The 15,296-nt window shown below is 33.4% G+C and overlaps 1 protein-coding gene across 1 annotated transcript in view; it reads left to right on the top strand.

Moving 5' to 3' along the window:
• Positions 1 to 15,296, top strand: part of ACTR3 (actin related protein 3) — a 57,433-nt gene that overhangs the window by 14,041 nt on the left and 28,096 nt on the right. Inside the window, exons 2-3 of the mRNA XM_077861462.1 lie at positions 8,485 to 8,540; positions 12,245 to 12,369. Coding sequence (XP_077717588.1) covers positions 8,485 to 8,540; positions 12,245 to 12,369 — 181 coding nt within the window. The remainder of the gene's footprint in view (positions 1 to 8,484; positions 8,541 to 12,244; positions 12,370 to 15,296) is intronic.

The raw sequence follows: 15,296 nt of genomic DNA, 5'->3' as shown, positions 1-15,296 counted from the left end.
TACTGTTATCTTTTCTTAATCCTCGTAACAGTCTTGTGAAGTCAGTTTTATTCCTTATGAATTAGGAATGAAGTCTCTGATCATTTTTAGTAAATGGTGGAACAAATATTTCACTCATGACTTTTTGATCCTAAAGGTCCATATTCTTTCTTCCCCATTAGTGAAAAGGAGTTAGCTTTTAAGATTTAGACCTAAAAGGACTGGTAGAATGTCATTTCTATTGACACAAAGGAGTCCAGTTTCTTCCACACAACAGTTTTAGTATTTTTTTTGTGTCACTTTAAACACTGACTTTAACGAGAAGAGCATTGGAAATGCTCTTCAAATAATTGCTAATTATCTTTATAGCCAATATTCTCTGTGAATTCGCCACGGTATTATTCTAAAAGTTTCTAACACTAGAAGTACAAAGAAAACTGTACTACCTAAGCTGAAAATTGGGGTGTTGTAGAAGTTATTAAACAGTGGGATTCATTTGTAAACTTCCATTTTTAGTGGAAGTTTACAAATTCCATTTCCATTTAAAATTTGATAATTAGGCTTAATCTATACTTTGATGATACAGTAAAGGTGGAAGTTGGTCATATTGAGGTAGAATTCTTTAAGCTTTAGCAGTTGTGAATGCCAAGAAATTTTCAAAAATGGATTGGACTAGATTATTAAGGTTCTTTCCATCCTAAAGTTTGAGGGTCTTATATGTTCATTAAACCATAGTTTAAGATTGTAGAAATATGGAAAGTTAAAATTCTAGTGCTGTTTATCCCTTACATAGGCTGTAGGGTTATTAACCGTATTTACTGTAATAACTTCAATATATGTTTGTTCTTTTCTAGAATGATTTTTTTGTAGCTTTTTATTCCAGTTCATTATGAACTGTATTTTTTTTTTTAAGATTTTGTTCCTATTTAGTGTTTCAGTATCAATAATGTATGGGAATACTCAAGTAACTTTTTGCTATGAGATGTTCCTCAAAAGAAAAAGAAATATGAACCATTATATTAAGTAAAAGTACTCCATCAACTACATGCATTTATTTTTTATTTTTTTAAATTTTATTTTATTTATTCATAATAGACACAGAGAGAGAGAGAGGCAGAGACACAGGCAGAGGGAGAAGCAGGCTCCATGCAGAGAGCCTGACATGGGACTCGATCCCAGGACTCCAGGACCAGGCCCTCGGCTGCAGGTGGCGCTAAACCACTGAGCCACCGGGGCTGCCCAACTACATGCTTTTAATAAGTAAAACTTGAATTCGCAGAATTAAAAAAATACCCAGCAGAGTTAAAAATAATATTCAACATAAGGGATGCTAATGTTTTTAACTAGCGTAACTGGTTTTACTACTTGAAAACATTCTTTCCTTAAAAGAATTCTTTCCTTTTAGAAAAGTAAAATGAATCATAGAATAGATAGTCCTAATTTATCAGAATTATTGCCTGCTAACATTTTATCATATTTGTTTCATTACTTTTTAAGAGTGAGAGTGTGTTACTGATAACTATTCCTAAATCTGCTTTCGCCTACCCTAGAGGCAGTTAGGACCATGATAGACCAACCATTTCTTACATAAATCTCATTTGTTTTTTGCCATTCATTTCTCCCAGTGCAGGTGATTACTGTCTTGTAACTTTATTATATTTCCACTACTATTCTTCTTAGTCACCAAGTCTTTGATAACTTCAAAAGTGCTTTTTGAATTCTCTTCTATATTCCCTTCTCTATGCCATTTCTGATTCCCTTTCTATCCTTGCTGGCCAAAATCAGCATTGGAGAGTTTTTTCATTGCTGCATTGTGCAGGGAAGGTTTTCCTCCCTGTTTAGTACTGTATAGTGGTGCCTTGGGTCACAAAGGAAAATTTTGCTTTAGTTTTCCAAAATACTGTATTGTGCTTATGAGTTTCATAAACCTTAGGTAGGATAGCTTTGCCTTTTTCATTTTATGATGGCTTTCTAAAAACTATTTAGAAAATGATACTTTCTTTTTAAATATAGGGAAGTATAAAGTTAAGTAGATTCATAATTCGACTACTCAGATAACTCAGTGACATGTTTTAAATCAGACTAATACATATGTATGTTGATGCATGAATTATCTCTGGTATATGTAAGTGATTTACTCTTGGGATGGCAACTAGGTGGCTAGGGGATATAGGCATGCTGGGAAGTTTATATTAGTATTTTTTCCGTGTTGTTATTTATTAAAATTTTAATAATGGGCAAATGTTATTCAAAAATTCTTTTACCTAAAGTAACATGTATGGTTAGATCATTTAAGACAGAATAGTGTAAATTTAGAAAACAAAATTTTCCCTTTTCTTCATTTTGCTATCTGGAGACAGTCACAATTTATTGTTTCTTTTGTCACTTTCCAGAAGAAAAAAATGTATTCATGTTCTAGCATTGTGCAATAGAATTGTTCTTGATGTATAATTTTTATTTTTATTTTACATATAAATGTAAATTTGTTTACGATTGACATAAAAAAAGTTTTTCTTCATGTCTCTTGGTTTTGTTTTCCCTCTTTTTTCAGATTAGATAATTTCTGCTGATCTGTCTTCAGGTTCACTGAGTATTTCTGCTGTTACCTGTGTAATGTTGTTTAGTTCATCCATTTATTTTTTTTATATCTAATATTGCATTGTTTGGTTTTATTTATTTATTTATTTTTAATTATTTATTTATTTATGATAGTCACAGAGAGAGAGAGAGAGAGGCAGAGACACAGGCAGAGGGAGAAGCAGGCTCCATGCACCGGGAGCCCGATGTGGGATTCGATCCCGGGTCTCCAGAATCGCGCCCTGGGCCAAAGGCAGGCGCCAAACCGCTGCGCCACCCAGGGATCCCCATTGTTTGGTTTTAGAATTCCATTTGTTCTTTATATAGTTTTAGAGTTTCTGGTGATGTTTATTATGTTATTAGTCATTACAAGTGCACTTTTCTTTATTTCATTGTGATAGAGCTGCTTTCCATTCTATGATAATTATAATATTTGGGTCATTTTGTCTTCTATTGAATACTTTTCCTTGGAGAATGGTTTACATTTTAAATTTTTTCATGTGTGGAATAATTTTGGTTTATGTGAATATATCACCCTTGTTTATCTATTTTCTTGTTGATGAACATGTTTTGCTCACAGTTTTGGGCCATTATGAATAATGCTGTTTTGAACAAATGTGCACACATCTTTATGTAGACATATGTTTCTATTTTTTTTATTTTTGGATATGTACCTAGAAGTAGAATTGCTGGGTCATATGGTAAGTTAATGTTTGAGCGTTTTCCAAAATAACTATCATTTTGCATTCCAACTGTGAACGTTATGAATATTACCTCCATGTACTTTTAATCTGTATTTTTTGTAACCCCAAGAAGTTAAGCACCTTTTCATTTATAGCCATTTTTATTTCTTTCTTCAAATGGCTACTGTCTTTTGTCTTTTCCTTTTCTTCCTTCCTTTTCCTCTTTATTTCCCTCTTCTCCTTATCATCGCCATTTGAGTATCATATATATATATATATATATATATATATATATATATATATTAGGGGGACTAATTCTTTATCTTTGAGAACAAGACTGTTTTTCTTTTGGCTACTTTGGTATGCTTTTGTGAAGAAGTTTTTAATTTTTACATAGTTGAAATATCTTCTTCAGTGTTTAATGTCTGGATTTTAAATTATAATTAGAAAGCCTCTTCTACTCCAGGGTTATAAATAAATTACCCTATATTTTCTTTTAAAGTTTATGTTTAACATTTCTTCCTTTTTAATCTTTGATGCATTTAGATTTATATTACTTTACCATATATGATATATACCCAGTTGAATTTTTTCCAGGTAGCTACAGTTTAGTTTTTTAAAAAATTGTGATAAAATATACACAACATAAGAACATTGTTAGGTATACAGCTTAATGGCATAATTATATTCACGTTGTATTACAACTGTCACCTCCATCTTAAGAACTTTTTCATTTCAGTTCCTGAAATGGAACTTGTATGTATGTTTTTTTTTGTTTGTTTGTTTTGTTTTGTTTTGTATGTATAGTTTAAGAAAGTCTTAGTATGAAAAAGTTAGATTGATTTGAAATGTATTTGCATTATTATAAAATCTGAATTTGTGTGTGTCAATGAAAACAAAGAACTTTTAGTTTAAATACAGTGAACACATCCTTAAGTTATAGAGAGTTCAAGGTATCAAATGCCAACTAATTGAGAAAAAGGAGTTAAGTCAGAAAAAGTGAGAGAAACTCTTCTCTCATATACTTGTACAGCTTCTTCTCTGTGATAACTATCAAGAATTTTGAGACTGCAGTATAAAAATGTATTAATCAAATTAGCCATTTCAGGTGTAAAATCTGACAGAATTAGGTTAATGGAAGCTACTTTATATTTGAAAAACTTTAATTTGAAAGTTTTAAACAAATTTGGTACTTAGTATCTTTAATCATTTGTCGTTTTTCTTATATAAAGAAAGTTTAAGTGAAGTTTAATAAAAGCAAATTTCTTATAGCTATACCCAAATCTTTCCCTGTTTATTCTTACATGTTCTTCAGAATTACCATTTTTTGTGTACGTTTAATGTACTGTTTTAGCTCTTCCTATAACTCAGCTCAATAGTTTCTTTAGGTCTTCCTAGACTCTATATCTCTCATCTCTCCTTTCCCTATCTAAATACTTCTCTACTCACATAGAAACATTAAAATGTTTTTTATATGAATATTACAATATCTTTTTTAAGTTTCAGAGTTCTGTAGTCCTTATTTTCTAAAATTTTTGTTACTTTTTTCTATATACTTTCTGAACTTTGATTTTGTTAATTTTTTTGAGTATTTTCAAAGCTCAGTTTTCAAAAACAGTTTTTAAAGTTTGCTAATAGTATAAGAGAGTGGTTTTAAAGATTTATTTATTTTTAGAGAGAGAGCATGCACACGTGAGGGTGGGGGCAGAGAGGGAGAGAGAATCTTCAAGCAGACTCCCTGCTGAACACAGAGCCCAGCGTGGGACTTGATCCCTTGACCATAATATCATGACCTGAGATGAAACCAAGAGTCGGGCCCTTAACTGACTGAGCCACCCAGGCACCCCAAGAGAATGATTTTGAAGAGTCATATCCTTTATTATCATTTGGTTCTCACTCCACTAGAGAAAATGTGACTTTTTTTTAGTTCAATCCAACTCAAGAAATCATTTCTAGATTTTAGGATACGACGTTCTCTTTTTTTAAGATTGTATTCTATACCACAAGCATTTCTGTTCAAGCTAGGAGCCAAGTTAATTTTTAGAGGCTAACCACCATTTTTAAGGGTCAATAAAGTGGGACATTTCCCTTCATAGTTCTTAAAATTGGAAAATCATCAAATACTACAGTTTAGCAGTTTGTATCCAGTGATCCAGATGATTTTGTTTCTTTGAGATCTTATTTAAATTTTATTTTTAAAAAACTTTTTAATTTTAAAGATTTTATGTATTTGACAGATATAGATAGATAGATAGATAGATAGATAGATAGATAGATATTGGGATAAGCTGGCTCCCTGCAAAGCAGGGACACCCCCCACACCCATGTGGGACTTAATCCCAGTACCTTGGGATCATGACCCGACCTGAAGGCAGCTGCTCAACTGACTGAGCCACCTAAATGCTCCAAATCTTAATTAAATTTTAAATCCAGGGCAGTAGAACATTGGTAAATATATTTGGCTGTTTCCCTCCCAAAATTAGAAAATTGTTTGGCTATTTCTACTATATTTATAGTAGAAATGATGAAATGTTGTGGTATATCCATGTAATCAATATACTCTAGGTAGTTATTTTTGTGTTTTGGGGAAAGCACATTTGTTTTTTGTTTTTTTGTTTTTTTCATTTGTTTTGATATATGACTGTTCTGTATTCATTAGATTCTAATTTTGGTGTTTGTTCTGGAAGTGTTTGCTGAATATACTCTACCTATGAAATTTGATTTTGATCAGGAATGGAGTATTGATTAATCTGGTGAACTTGATAAATGGAAGTTTCATTGAGGGAATTTCTACTGTAATACGGTTTCTACTTCAAATATCTGACTGCCATATTTGGGAGATGGTGTGTATGTGCATGAAAATAACCACAGGCTTGTATAGAGTGGTTATTGAAATAGAGTTTATTGAATGGCAAATAGTTAAAATGATCAGGAAGGACTTCATGGAGGAGTCCTCTAAGTTGTGGTGAGAGCTTTTTGAGAGGGTGCAATGTAAGCACAGATAACATGTGATGGGGAAAATGCAAGTCATTTAGAGGAAAGTGAGTAATAAAAGTGCTTTGAGCTGAGTTCATGGAAGCAAGTGATGGAAGACACTTAAAAACTTTAATTGGGGCTTATTGTGAAGTAACCTTAATATTCAGCTGAAGGCATCAGAATAATATATATATATATATATGTTTTTTTTTTTTTTATCTGAAAGGGACTTTAGGAATTACAACGAATCATTTTATAGAAACGGGAACAAGTTTGTACTTAATCTTGTAGGCAGTACAGCTTCATTTCAAGATTTCTGAGTTAGGCAGTAATTTTTCGAGAGATTATTCTATTTGTAGGGGTCATAGAATAAGGCATTCTGTTCTGTTAGGTATTGTGTATAATGACTTGAACTGCTATGGTGACTAATGGTAAACAAACAAAAAAAAAGTGGAGGGATTAGATGAAATAATTAGGTATTCATCCTTCCAGTAAGTGTTAGAGTAGACTTTTAGGGTGATGTGGCTCAGTTTTAGATTGTCTTGCTTTTTAAGTCTTTGTTGTAATAAGATATGTCAGTTCCAAAGTATACTGTTGGAAGGTTAAAAAAGGTTTTCATATAGAGACATTGATACTTGAATTTTTCAGGGTGGGTAATGCATTCAGCATTGGGAGGAGAACATCTTCTGTAGTTGGAACAGTGGTAATATTAACACTGTTAATATTGGCTCCTGGCATGAAATGAGTTGGTCTGTCCAGAAACTGTGAGCAGTTCTATGGTTAGGGAGACTCCTGTAGTGTGTCAAGGCTTCTGGGAAGGGTGGTCAGAAGCCAAATATTAAAGGAGCTCTTTTGTATGCCTTGCAAAGTTTTGTTTGTTTATTTTTTAAATGTGGGCAGTGGGGAATCTTGGAAGAGGTTTAGTCAGAGCATATCACATTTGGATCCGTTTATGTTTTCTCCTTATTTTTAACAATTTAGCATATTTGGCATTCTTAGTTTTTGAACTTAGTTTTGGGACTAAAATATCTCCTAAAGAGAGCTTTTTTTTTTTTAATTAGTAAAAAATTTGCAGATATTATTAGAATCTAAGAATTTCACAGCAGTTCACCTGCCTGCTGTTTAGCAGTGAGTTTGAATATGGAATAATATAAAATGTTGTTACTTTCTCTTTAAAGCCTGCTCATATTTAATAGGTTTTCATGCATAGCCATAGAAAAAGTCCACCTATCTTCTATACAGCCCACAACATGGAACTTACTAAAAAGCTTATTAGCTTTTATAGTTCCTGATCATCATTGTTGCCATTATTTTGTTATTGTAAGAATATAGGCTGAATCCACTGTGGCAAAACCTTTAAAAATTACTTAATTTGAATAGTAGTAATTCATTCAAATGGTATGAAAAAATAAGCAATAAAAAAACTCCGTGTTACCCCTTCCTGTCACCTACCTAGTTCCCTCCTTGGAGACCAGCAGAATTACTGATAGCTTTATATTCTTCCAGAGATGCTCTGTGCCTGTACAGTCAAATATATTTTATATGTCCTTATCCCTCTCCCTTACTTTTGTACAAATATAGCATACTTGAAACATTGTTCTGTTCCTTACTTTGTTCAGTTAACACACTTTGGAGATAGTTCTGCATTAGTCCATAAAGAGTTTTTTCAATCTTTTTAATAGCTACATCATACAACAGTATAAATTTAGCATATTTGGTTTCTCATTTCATTTTTATTAAGTTACTTTAAGTCTCTTGCTGTTATAAGTAAGATTGTAGCAAATAGTTTTGTTATGTTATTTCACATATGAGTGAATTTTCCCTCAGGATCAGTTTCTAGAAGTGGAATTTCTTATTAAAAGCTGTGGGTAGGGACTGCTTGGTGGCTCAGCACTTGAGCCTATGCCTTTGGCTCAGGGTGTGATCCCAGGATTTGGGACTGGAGTCCTGCATTGGGCTCCTTGCAGGGGGTCTACTTCTCCTTCTGCCTGTGTCTCTGCTTCTCTCTCTGTGTGTCTTTCATGAGTAAATAAATAAATCTTAAAAAAAAAAAAAGCTTTGGGTATACTTTTGGTATGACTTTGGAAAGTAGGGAAGTTTAAATGCATTGAAGCTATGGGATTTTGTATATTTACTCACAGAGGAATCTTCATAGCAAATGGAAATGTGAGAAATAAATTCATAATTGCTAAGATACTAGGGAAATCCTTTTTTTTTATTTTATTTTTTTTATAGGGAAATCCTTAAAATTTTCCTTTTTGTTTTGTAGATATACAAAACTAGGATATGCTGGAAACACAGAACCACAGTTTATCATCCCTTCCTGTAAGTATTCTTTTTTTAAGTCACAAATAAGTTGATTTAAATATCATTTTTGTAATAAAGTAAAAAGATAATTGTTTCTGACACTGTATGAGACTTTATGTTTTAAAAACATAGTTTGATGAGTGTGACCTCATTTCCACACCTGTCAACATTCATTTTAGCTGTTTTATCAAATTTACCAATCGTCTCTTTTTAAAGACAAAAATAAATGAGCTGATAATTAAACAGTTTTCTGCTGAGGATACTGCTGTTAACAAACACTGTGCGGATATAAATATTAAGTAGTGCATTCTCCATCCCACACCTATTAAGACTATTCTTTAATGTGTGGACATGATTACCATTTGCCAGGCCTGCGCTTATTGACAACCCTGATGAGAGTCCATGTTTCAAAATAAGGATGCCATCTCATTTTGGAGAGGTTGACTTCAGCTGTTTTTTAATGTCTTGTAACTTAGACTTTCACTGTTTTTGTTTTGTCCTATTGTGGTTGACTACCCTTTAGGCTGACCATTGACTTTCAGTAGTTAGTAGTTTTTAAAAAATATTCTCACACTTGGTTTGTTAGTGTTCTCATTTGTTAGCATGGATTATGCGTCTGGTTCTTGATGGACATACTTCTGTACTTTCAACTTTCAAGTGGTTTACCTTTTGTATGTTATATGGCAAAACTTCTGATCTGCTTGTCCTACTGCTGTGTGAAGACTTGAACATAGTGGATGAAAAACTTTTGGAGCCATTGCTCAGTGATGCTAATTCTTAGTGTCACCATTTTTACACAGTAGTTATGCAACTGAGTATTTTTGTGTATTGTATTCTTCTTAATGAAAATAAGAAAGTGGAAAAATAAACATGCAAAGTAGTGAGAACAGCTTAGGTTTCAAGTCAGTGAAGTTGAGAACCAGTTAGAAATTATTAAGCTTGTCCAAAACTGCAGATCTTTAGTCTCAAATGGACACTCGTTGGACATAAGTAGGCCAGTGATTTTGTATCAATACAGCAAGAACAAAATTAAACATGAAATAGAAATACACGGTCAAAATTGTATTTAAAAGGGGAACTTTTGTTTATATACACACACATATACACATATGTGTATGTATTTTTTAAAAAATTTAACTCTCTAGTAGCCTGTTGGACTTTATACTTCTGATACGCTTTTGGTATACTTAATTATGAATTGATGTAGAACTTAAGCTACTACCACGTGGTACAAACTTTCAGTTATAAAATAAGTAAGTCATGGAGATGAAAAGTACAGCATAGGGAATATAGTCAGTAATCCTGTGAAAGCATTGTACAGTGACAGATCAGGTGACTACACTTACCATGGTGAATGTTGAATAATGTGTAGAATTGTCGAATGAGTACATTATATATATGAAACTAATATAACATGTCCATTATACTTCAATTTAAAAAGAAGAGGAAAAAAGAATTTAAGCTACTACCTAAATCTAATTCATAGAATAGATTTTAGGTGATACTGATGAAATAGCTCATTCACGTGATGATAGTGGTCTTAGTTTGATGGTACTTTTGTCCTTTCCTTATGTTTTATTTATGCATGTTTTGTTTTCCATTCTGAAGGACAGGTTTGCTGTTTTGTTTTGTTTTACTTTTCTCCCACATTTATGTATGAATATATTGATGTTTATTTTAAGAATTTGGTGACAAATACTGGCTTTTTTGCTGACTAATATGGAAGTACTCTTGTGGACCTATAGTTGACTTTGGTTACATTTGAGTTTAGTGTTAGACCCTAATGTATATGTTAGTTTCCTAAGGCCATCATAATAAAAGCCAAAAACTAGGTGTCTTAAAACATTAGAAACTTAAAGTTCTGGTGGCTAGAAGTTCAAAATCAGGTGTCAGCAGAGCCATGATCTTGCTCACAGCTCTAGAGGAAAAACCCTCCTTCCTCTCCTAGCTTCTGATGCTTGCCGACAATGCTTGGTGTTACTGTACTTGTGTATGCATCGTCCCAGTCACGTGGCTATCTTTTCTCTGTCTTTACATTGGCTTCTCTATGTGGCTGAGTCAAGATTTCGTTTTTTTATAAGGACAACAGTCATCATGGATGAGGGCCCACCCTAATAATCTCATTTTAATTCAAAGACCCTATTTCCAGATAAGGTCACATTCTGAGGTACTGGGGTTAGGACTTCCATCATACCTTTGGGGGAGAAAATTCAACCCATAAAATGCTGCTTTTGTTCTTTCATGATTTATAATCTATTATAAAGTGTTATGTTGTGATTAAACATGTATTTCATGAGATTACTGATGTTTTATGTTCTTAAGTGGCTGTGTTGTCTTTGTTGGAGACCCATAAAATCTTGATCTTTTGAAGCTTAGGAGCACATCACCCTTGTATCTAGTCTCTATTTTCATCTCTTTGCCAAAATATGCAATTTTAGTTATCATTGTCTTAGGAGAAGTTGCATCGTGTTAAAAAATACATTTGTCTACTGAAAGAAGAGTTTTGATTTTGGAGTTTTTCAACCAATCTTAATGCTGCAAGTCCGGTGCTTAGAATCAGCAGATACAGTTGATTGCCACTGATAAGCACAGATACTTGATTTGCAAAGCTTGTTTATGTGGTTCAAGGTTATTTGCATACATCTTTATTTTTCAGGAAAGGTATAGTGAGCCATCTGGGTGTATATGTACATTACAAATAAATTACCAGAAAAGCTTTCTAACATTTTGAAGGAGTAGATTGGATTTAGAATGTCATTCCTTCAGTATTTTCTAACCATCTTATTTAGGATATAATTAAGTGAAAGTGTAACAGTTGAATGCTAGATCAACTTAAGTGCATGCAGGTAATTATTTTGAATGAATGACTGCTTAACTCAACACATTCAGAAATTTATAACTTAAAAAATATATAGCAAGTTTTAGGTTGAGAACTGTGCTGGTTCGGGTTGCCTGGGTGGCTCAGTGATTGAGTGTCTGCCTTGGTTTAAGACGTGATCCCAGAGTCCTGGGATTGAGACTCACATTGGGCTCAGGGTCCTGGGATTGAGACTCACATTGGGCTCCCTGCAGGGAGCATGCTTCTCCCTCTGTGTGTCTCTCTCATGAATGAATGAATGAATGAATGAATAAATAATCAATTAAAAAAAAACTGTGTTGGGTTTCTAAAATTAATTAAGGGGATTATTGTGGGTTTTATCTAAATGATTTGAAATTTGCCTTTGTATGTGTGATTAAAGTTTAACAGAACCGTATGCCAGTGTTATTTTTAAATTGCCAGTCCATAATAGTGCAAATAGGAAGAAAGCTTTAAAAAAAAAAATTCTTCTTCCAGTTTTCCTATTTTCATTTGTTAGTGTTTTCAGTTTTTTCTTTCTGATTGTCCATCAAGCATATATTGACTTGGTGGATTGTAATTTTACTCAAATCAAAATAGATCTTACATAGTTTTAAAAAATATAATTGAAACATTCCCACAGCAGTATTTCTTTTTTTGGCTTTTTACACTTGAAGCCTTTGTCTCTGAATGGAAGTTGAGATTTCATTGTGTTAAAGCAAGTTTTGTCATCAATTTCATAAATTACTTCTGTGATTTACTTTAACAATTTAAGTATGTTAGATCATGTTTTAATAGTACTTTTCAATGGAAGAAATCTAAGTTAAAATTTTTATCTCATTTAAAAAAAGCAAACTTTGATATGTATAAATAACTTACTTTCAAGGTATTGCTATTAAGGAGTCCGCAAAAGTGGGTGATCAAGCTCAAAGGCGGGTGATGAAAGGTGTTGATGACCTAGACTTCTTTATTGGTGATGAAGCAATAGAAAAACCTACGTATGCAACAAAGGTATGTTTTTATGATTTGTATAAATATTTTCTTTTAAAAATCAGCTTGTTCAATGGTTGTGCCATCTGGAATTTTTATCAGTTACAGGCCTAATACCCTTAATCTCTTCACAATAGAAATTTTTTCCCTCCATGGTTTCTCCCAACCTTGCTTTAACTCTGTTTTTTTCCTCTAGAGAAAAATTTTCACCCATTCAAACGAGCATTATTTACTTTTCCTTAGTCATTAGATCTCAGAGCCATCAATGTGAGTGGCTTTCTTTGATCTCCACATTGCCACATCTAGAGACATGTCTCTCCCATTTCTATTCAGGCTTATACAGTTTCTCTCTTTTGAAGCTTATGTCACCTGGAAATGCCTCTCTTCCTCTCTTTTTTTTCCCTTTTCTTGTTCCTGACCCTTTCCTCTCTTTCCCTTTTTATTGAGGTATAATTGCTATATAGTAAAAGTACATAAGTCTTCCATTTTGTAGTTTAAAAATGTTTGTGATCTTAATCATAAAAGCTCGGCATCTAGAGCATATCTTGTAACCCTGAAGTTCTCTTTATGCCTACTCCCAGCATTAGCACCCCTAGCCACTCTAAAAGGCAAACCCCATTGTGACCTTCATCATCTTATTTTTAGATATTGAGTTTGCCTGATTTGTACGTTTTCTCCTTTGTACCTCTTTTATTCCCTTCTCATAATTTATTAATTAATGAACAACTACTGTGTGTAGAACAACATCACTAAGTGCTGAGAATACAGTGGCAAATAAGAAAAATGGCTTCACTGACTTCAAGGCTAGTATAATGAGGTGGAAAGGAAAACATCGAAGAAATAATTACAGGAATTATGGGATTAGGGAAAGGAAAATGTAGGATGTTCTGGGAATATATATCAGGAGTGGCTAACTTAGTTTGTGAATTCAGGTGAGTCTTTGAGGAATATCTTTTAAGCTGAGGCTTGAATAAGACAGGAGTTAGCTGAATGAATTCTGTAGGCAAGGTTGTTTTAGGCAGAGACTCTAATATTCAAGAAGCCTTCAAAGTGTAAGGGAAACTGGAAATAAACAACTGACGTGCTTGAAGTGTAGAGAATGAGGTGGAAAGAAGTGAGGAGGTTGGGTATGTAGGGCAGGACAAGGTGGTTGGAAGTACTGTTAGGCCATGTGAAAGGATTTGAACTCTGCTCTATGGGCAACATTAATGGTTTTCACTAGAGGAATAATGTTAGTGACTAAAAGCACAAATATCAAAGTCAGAGTCTCTGTACTTGGGCTGGAAAGCTGACTGTGTTACCTTCTAGCTTTGTGATATTATTCAGCAACTTGACCTTTCTGAGTTTCATTCATTTACTTTATCTGTAAAATGGAGATATTTCTAGTATTTCAGGATTGTTGGGAGGTTTGAATAAAGTAATGCATATAAAGCAGTTGTTAATGGTGCTTTGTTCCTAATGAATGAGCAATATGTGTTAGCTGTTTTTATTTTTTGGGAACACAGTATGATTCCAGGGAGACCATATTATAGCTGAGGCAAAGAATATTAGTGACTTGGATAATAGTGATGGCAGTGAGGATACTTAGAAACAGAAATTAGGTGTTTGTATATCTCACACACACACACTTAACTTTTATCATGGACAACTTCGTATATATAAAAGTACAGAAAGGAGTGTAATATAGCAACTGTATAGCTTTGGCAGTTATCAACCTGTGGCGAACCTTTGTTTTTTATCTGTAACTGCCCCCCTTTCCCTGAATATTTTAAGGTGAATCCAACATATATTTCATCTACAAATATTTTATCTCTTAAAGATAAAGAGCTTTAGGGGCATCTGGGTGTCTGAACATTCAGCTGGTTGAATGTCTGCCTTTGGCTTAGGTCATGATCCCAGGGTCCTGGGATTGAGCCCCACATCTGGCTTTAGCTCAGCGAGGAGTTTGTCTCTCCCTCTCCCTCTGCCATTCCCTCTCTGCTTGTGCTCTCTCTCACTGTCAAATAATAAATAAAATCTTAAAAAAAAAAGCTAAAGACTTAAAAATATAAATACAACACTTAAATACGGTGTGTGCTTTCTTAATATCTGCAATTCAGTCAATACATTTCTCTGATTATTTCTTATATTGGTTAATTTGTTTGAATCAAGATTTCATTGAAGTGTACTCCTTGGATTTGATTGAGAAGTTGCTTACTTAGGTCTCTCTAAAGGTTCTTTACCCTGTGTGTGTGTTTCTTTTTTCTGTTACTTATGGAAAAAATTATTATTTGTCTTGTTAATTGTCCCATTTTCTGGATTCTGATGATTGCATTCTTTTGTCCTTTAACGTGATCCTCTACTTTCTATATTTACTTCTTTGCTGTAGAATGGTATTAAATCTAGAAGACTGATTAGATGTATATGAGTTATGGCTTAAAATTTTTTTTTTAAATCTTACTTTTTGCCACGAATGAAAAAATGGATATTTAAAGAGTAACAGGGAATGGCTAACAAGATATTGGTGGTAAATAGTACTTGAGGACAGTTTCCAGCTCCTTGATAGTCATCTTGCCTCTTATTTGTTGGGATTGAGAACATTTGAGAAGAAACACTTTTGACTGGGGTGGTTTAGGGAGAAAAGTTATGATAAGTTTAGTTTGGAATGTGTTATGTTTGAGATACCTGAGAGTTGTCTTTTACATTGCTAGGCAATATTTGGCTTTGGAGCTCAGAAACAAGACAGCTGGAGACAAATATTTGGAAGGTGTCAATTAACCTCTAGAAAGGATGAGATTATTTAGGGAAATGTATTTGGAAAGAGGCCCAGGATGGAGCCTGTTCAACATACCATTTAGGTTTGGATAGAATTGGATAGAAGGGAAAAACCTAGAAAGGAGACTGAGAAGCTGGGGTTAGAGAGACTGGGCTAAACAAGAAGGAATGTAAACTGTAGAATGGTGCTAAGC

This window comes from Canis aureus, chromosome 20, assembly GCF_053574225.1.
Source record: "Canis aureus isolate CA01 chromosome 20, VMU_Caureus_v.1.0, whole genome shotgun sequence".
Classification (NCBI taxonomy): domain Eukaryota; kingdom Metazoa; phylum Chordata; class Mammalia; order Carnivora; family Canidae; genus Canis; species Canis aureus.
This window is presented reverse-complemented; position numbering and strand designations above follow the sequence as displayed.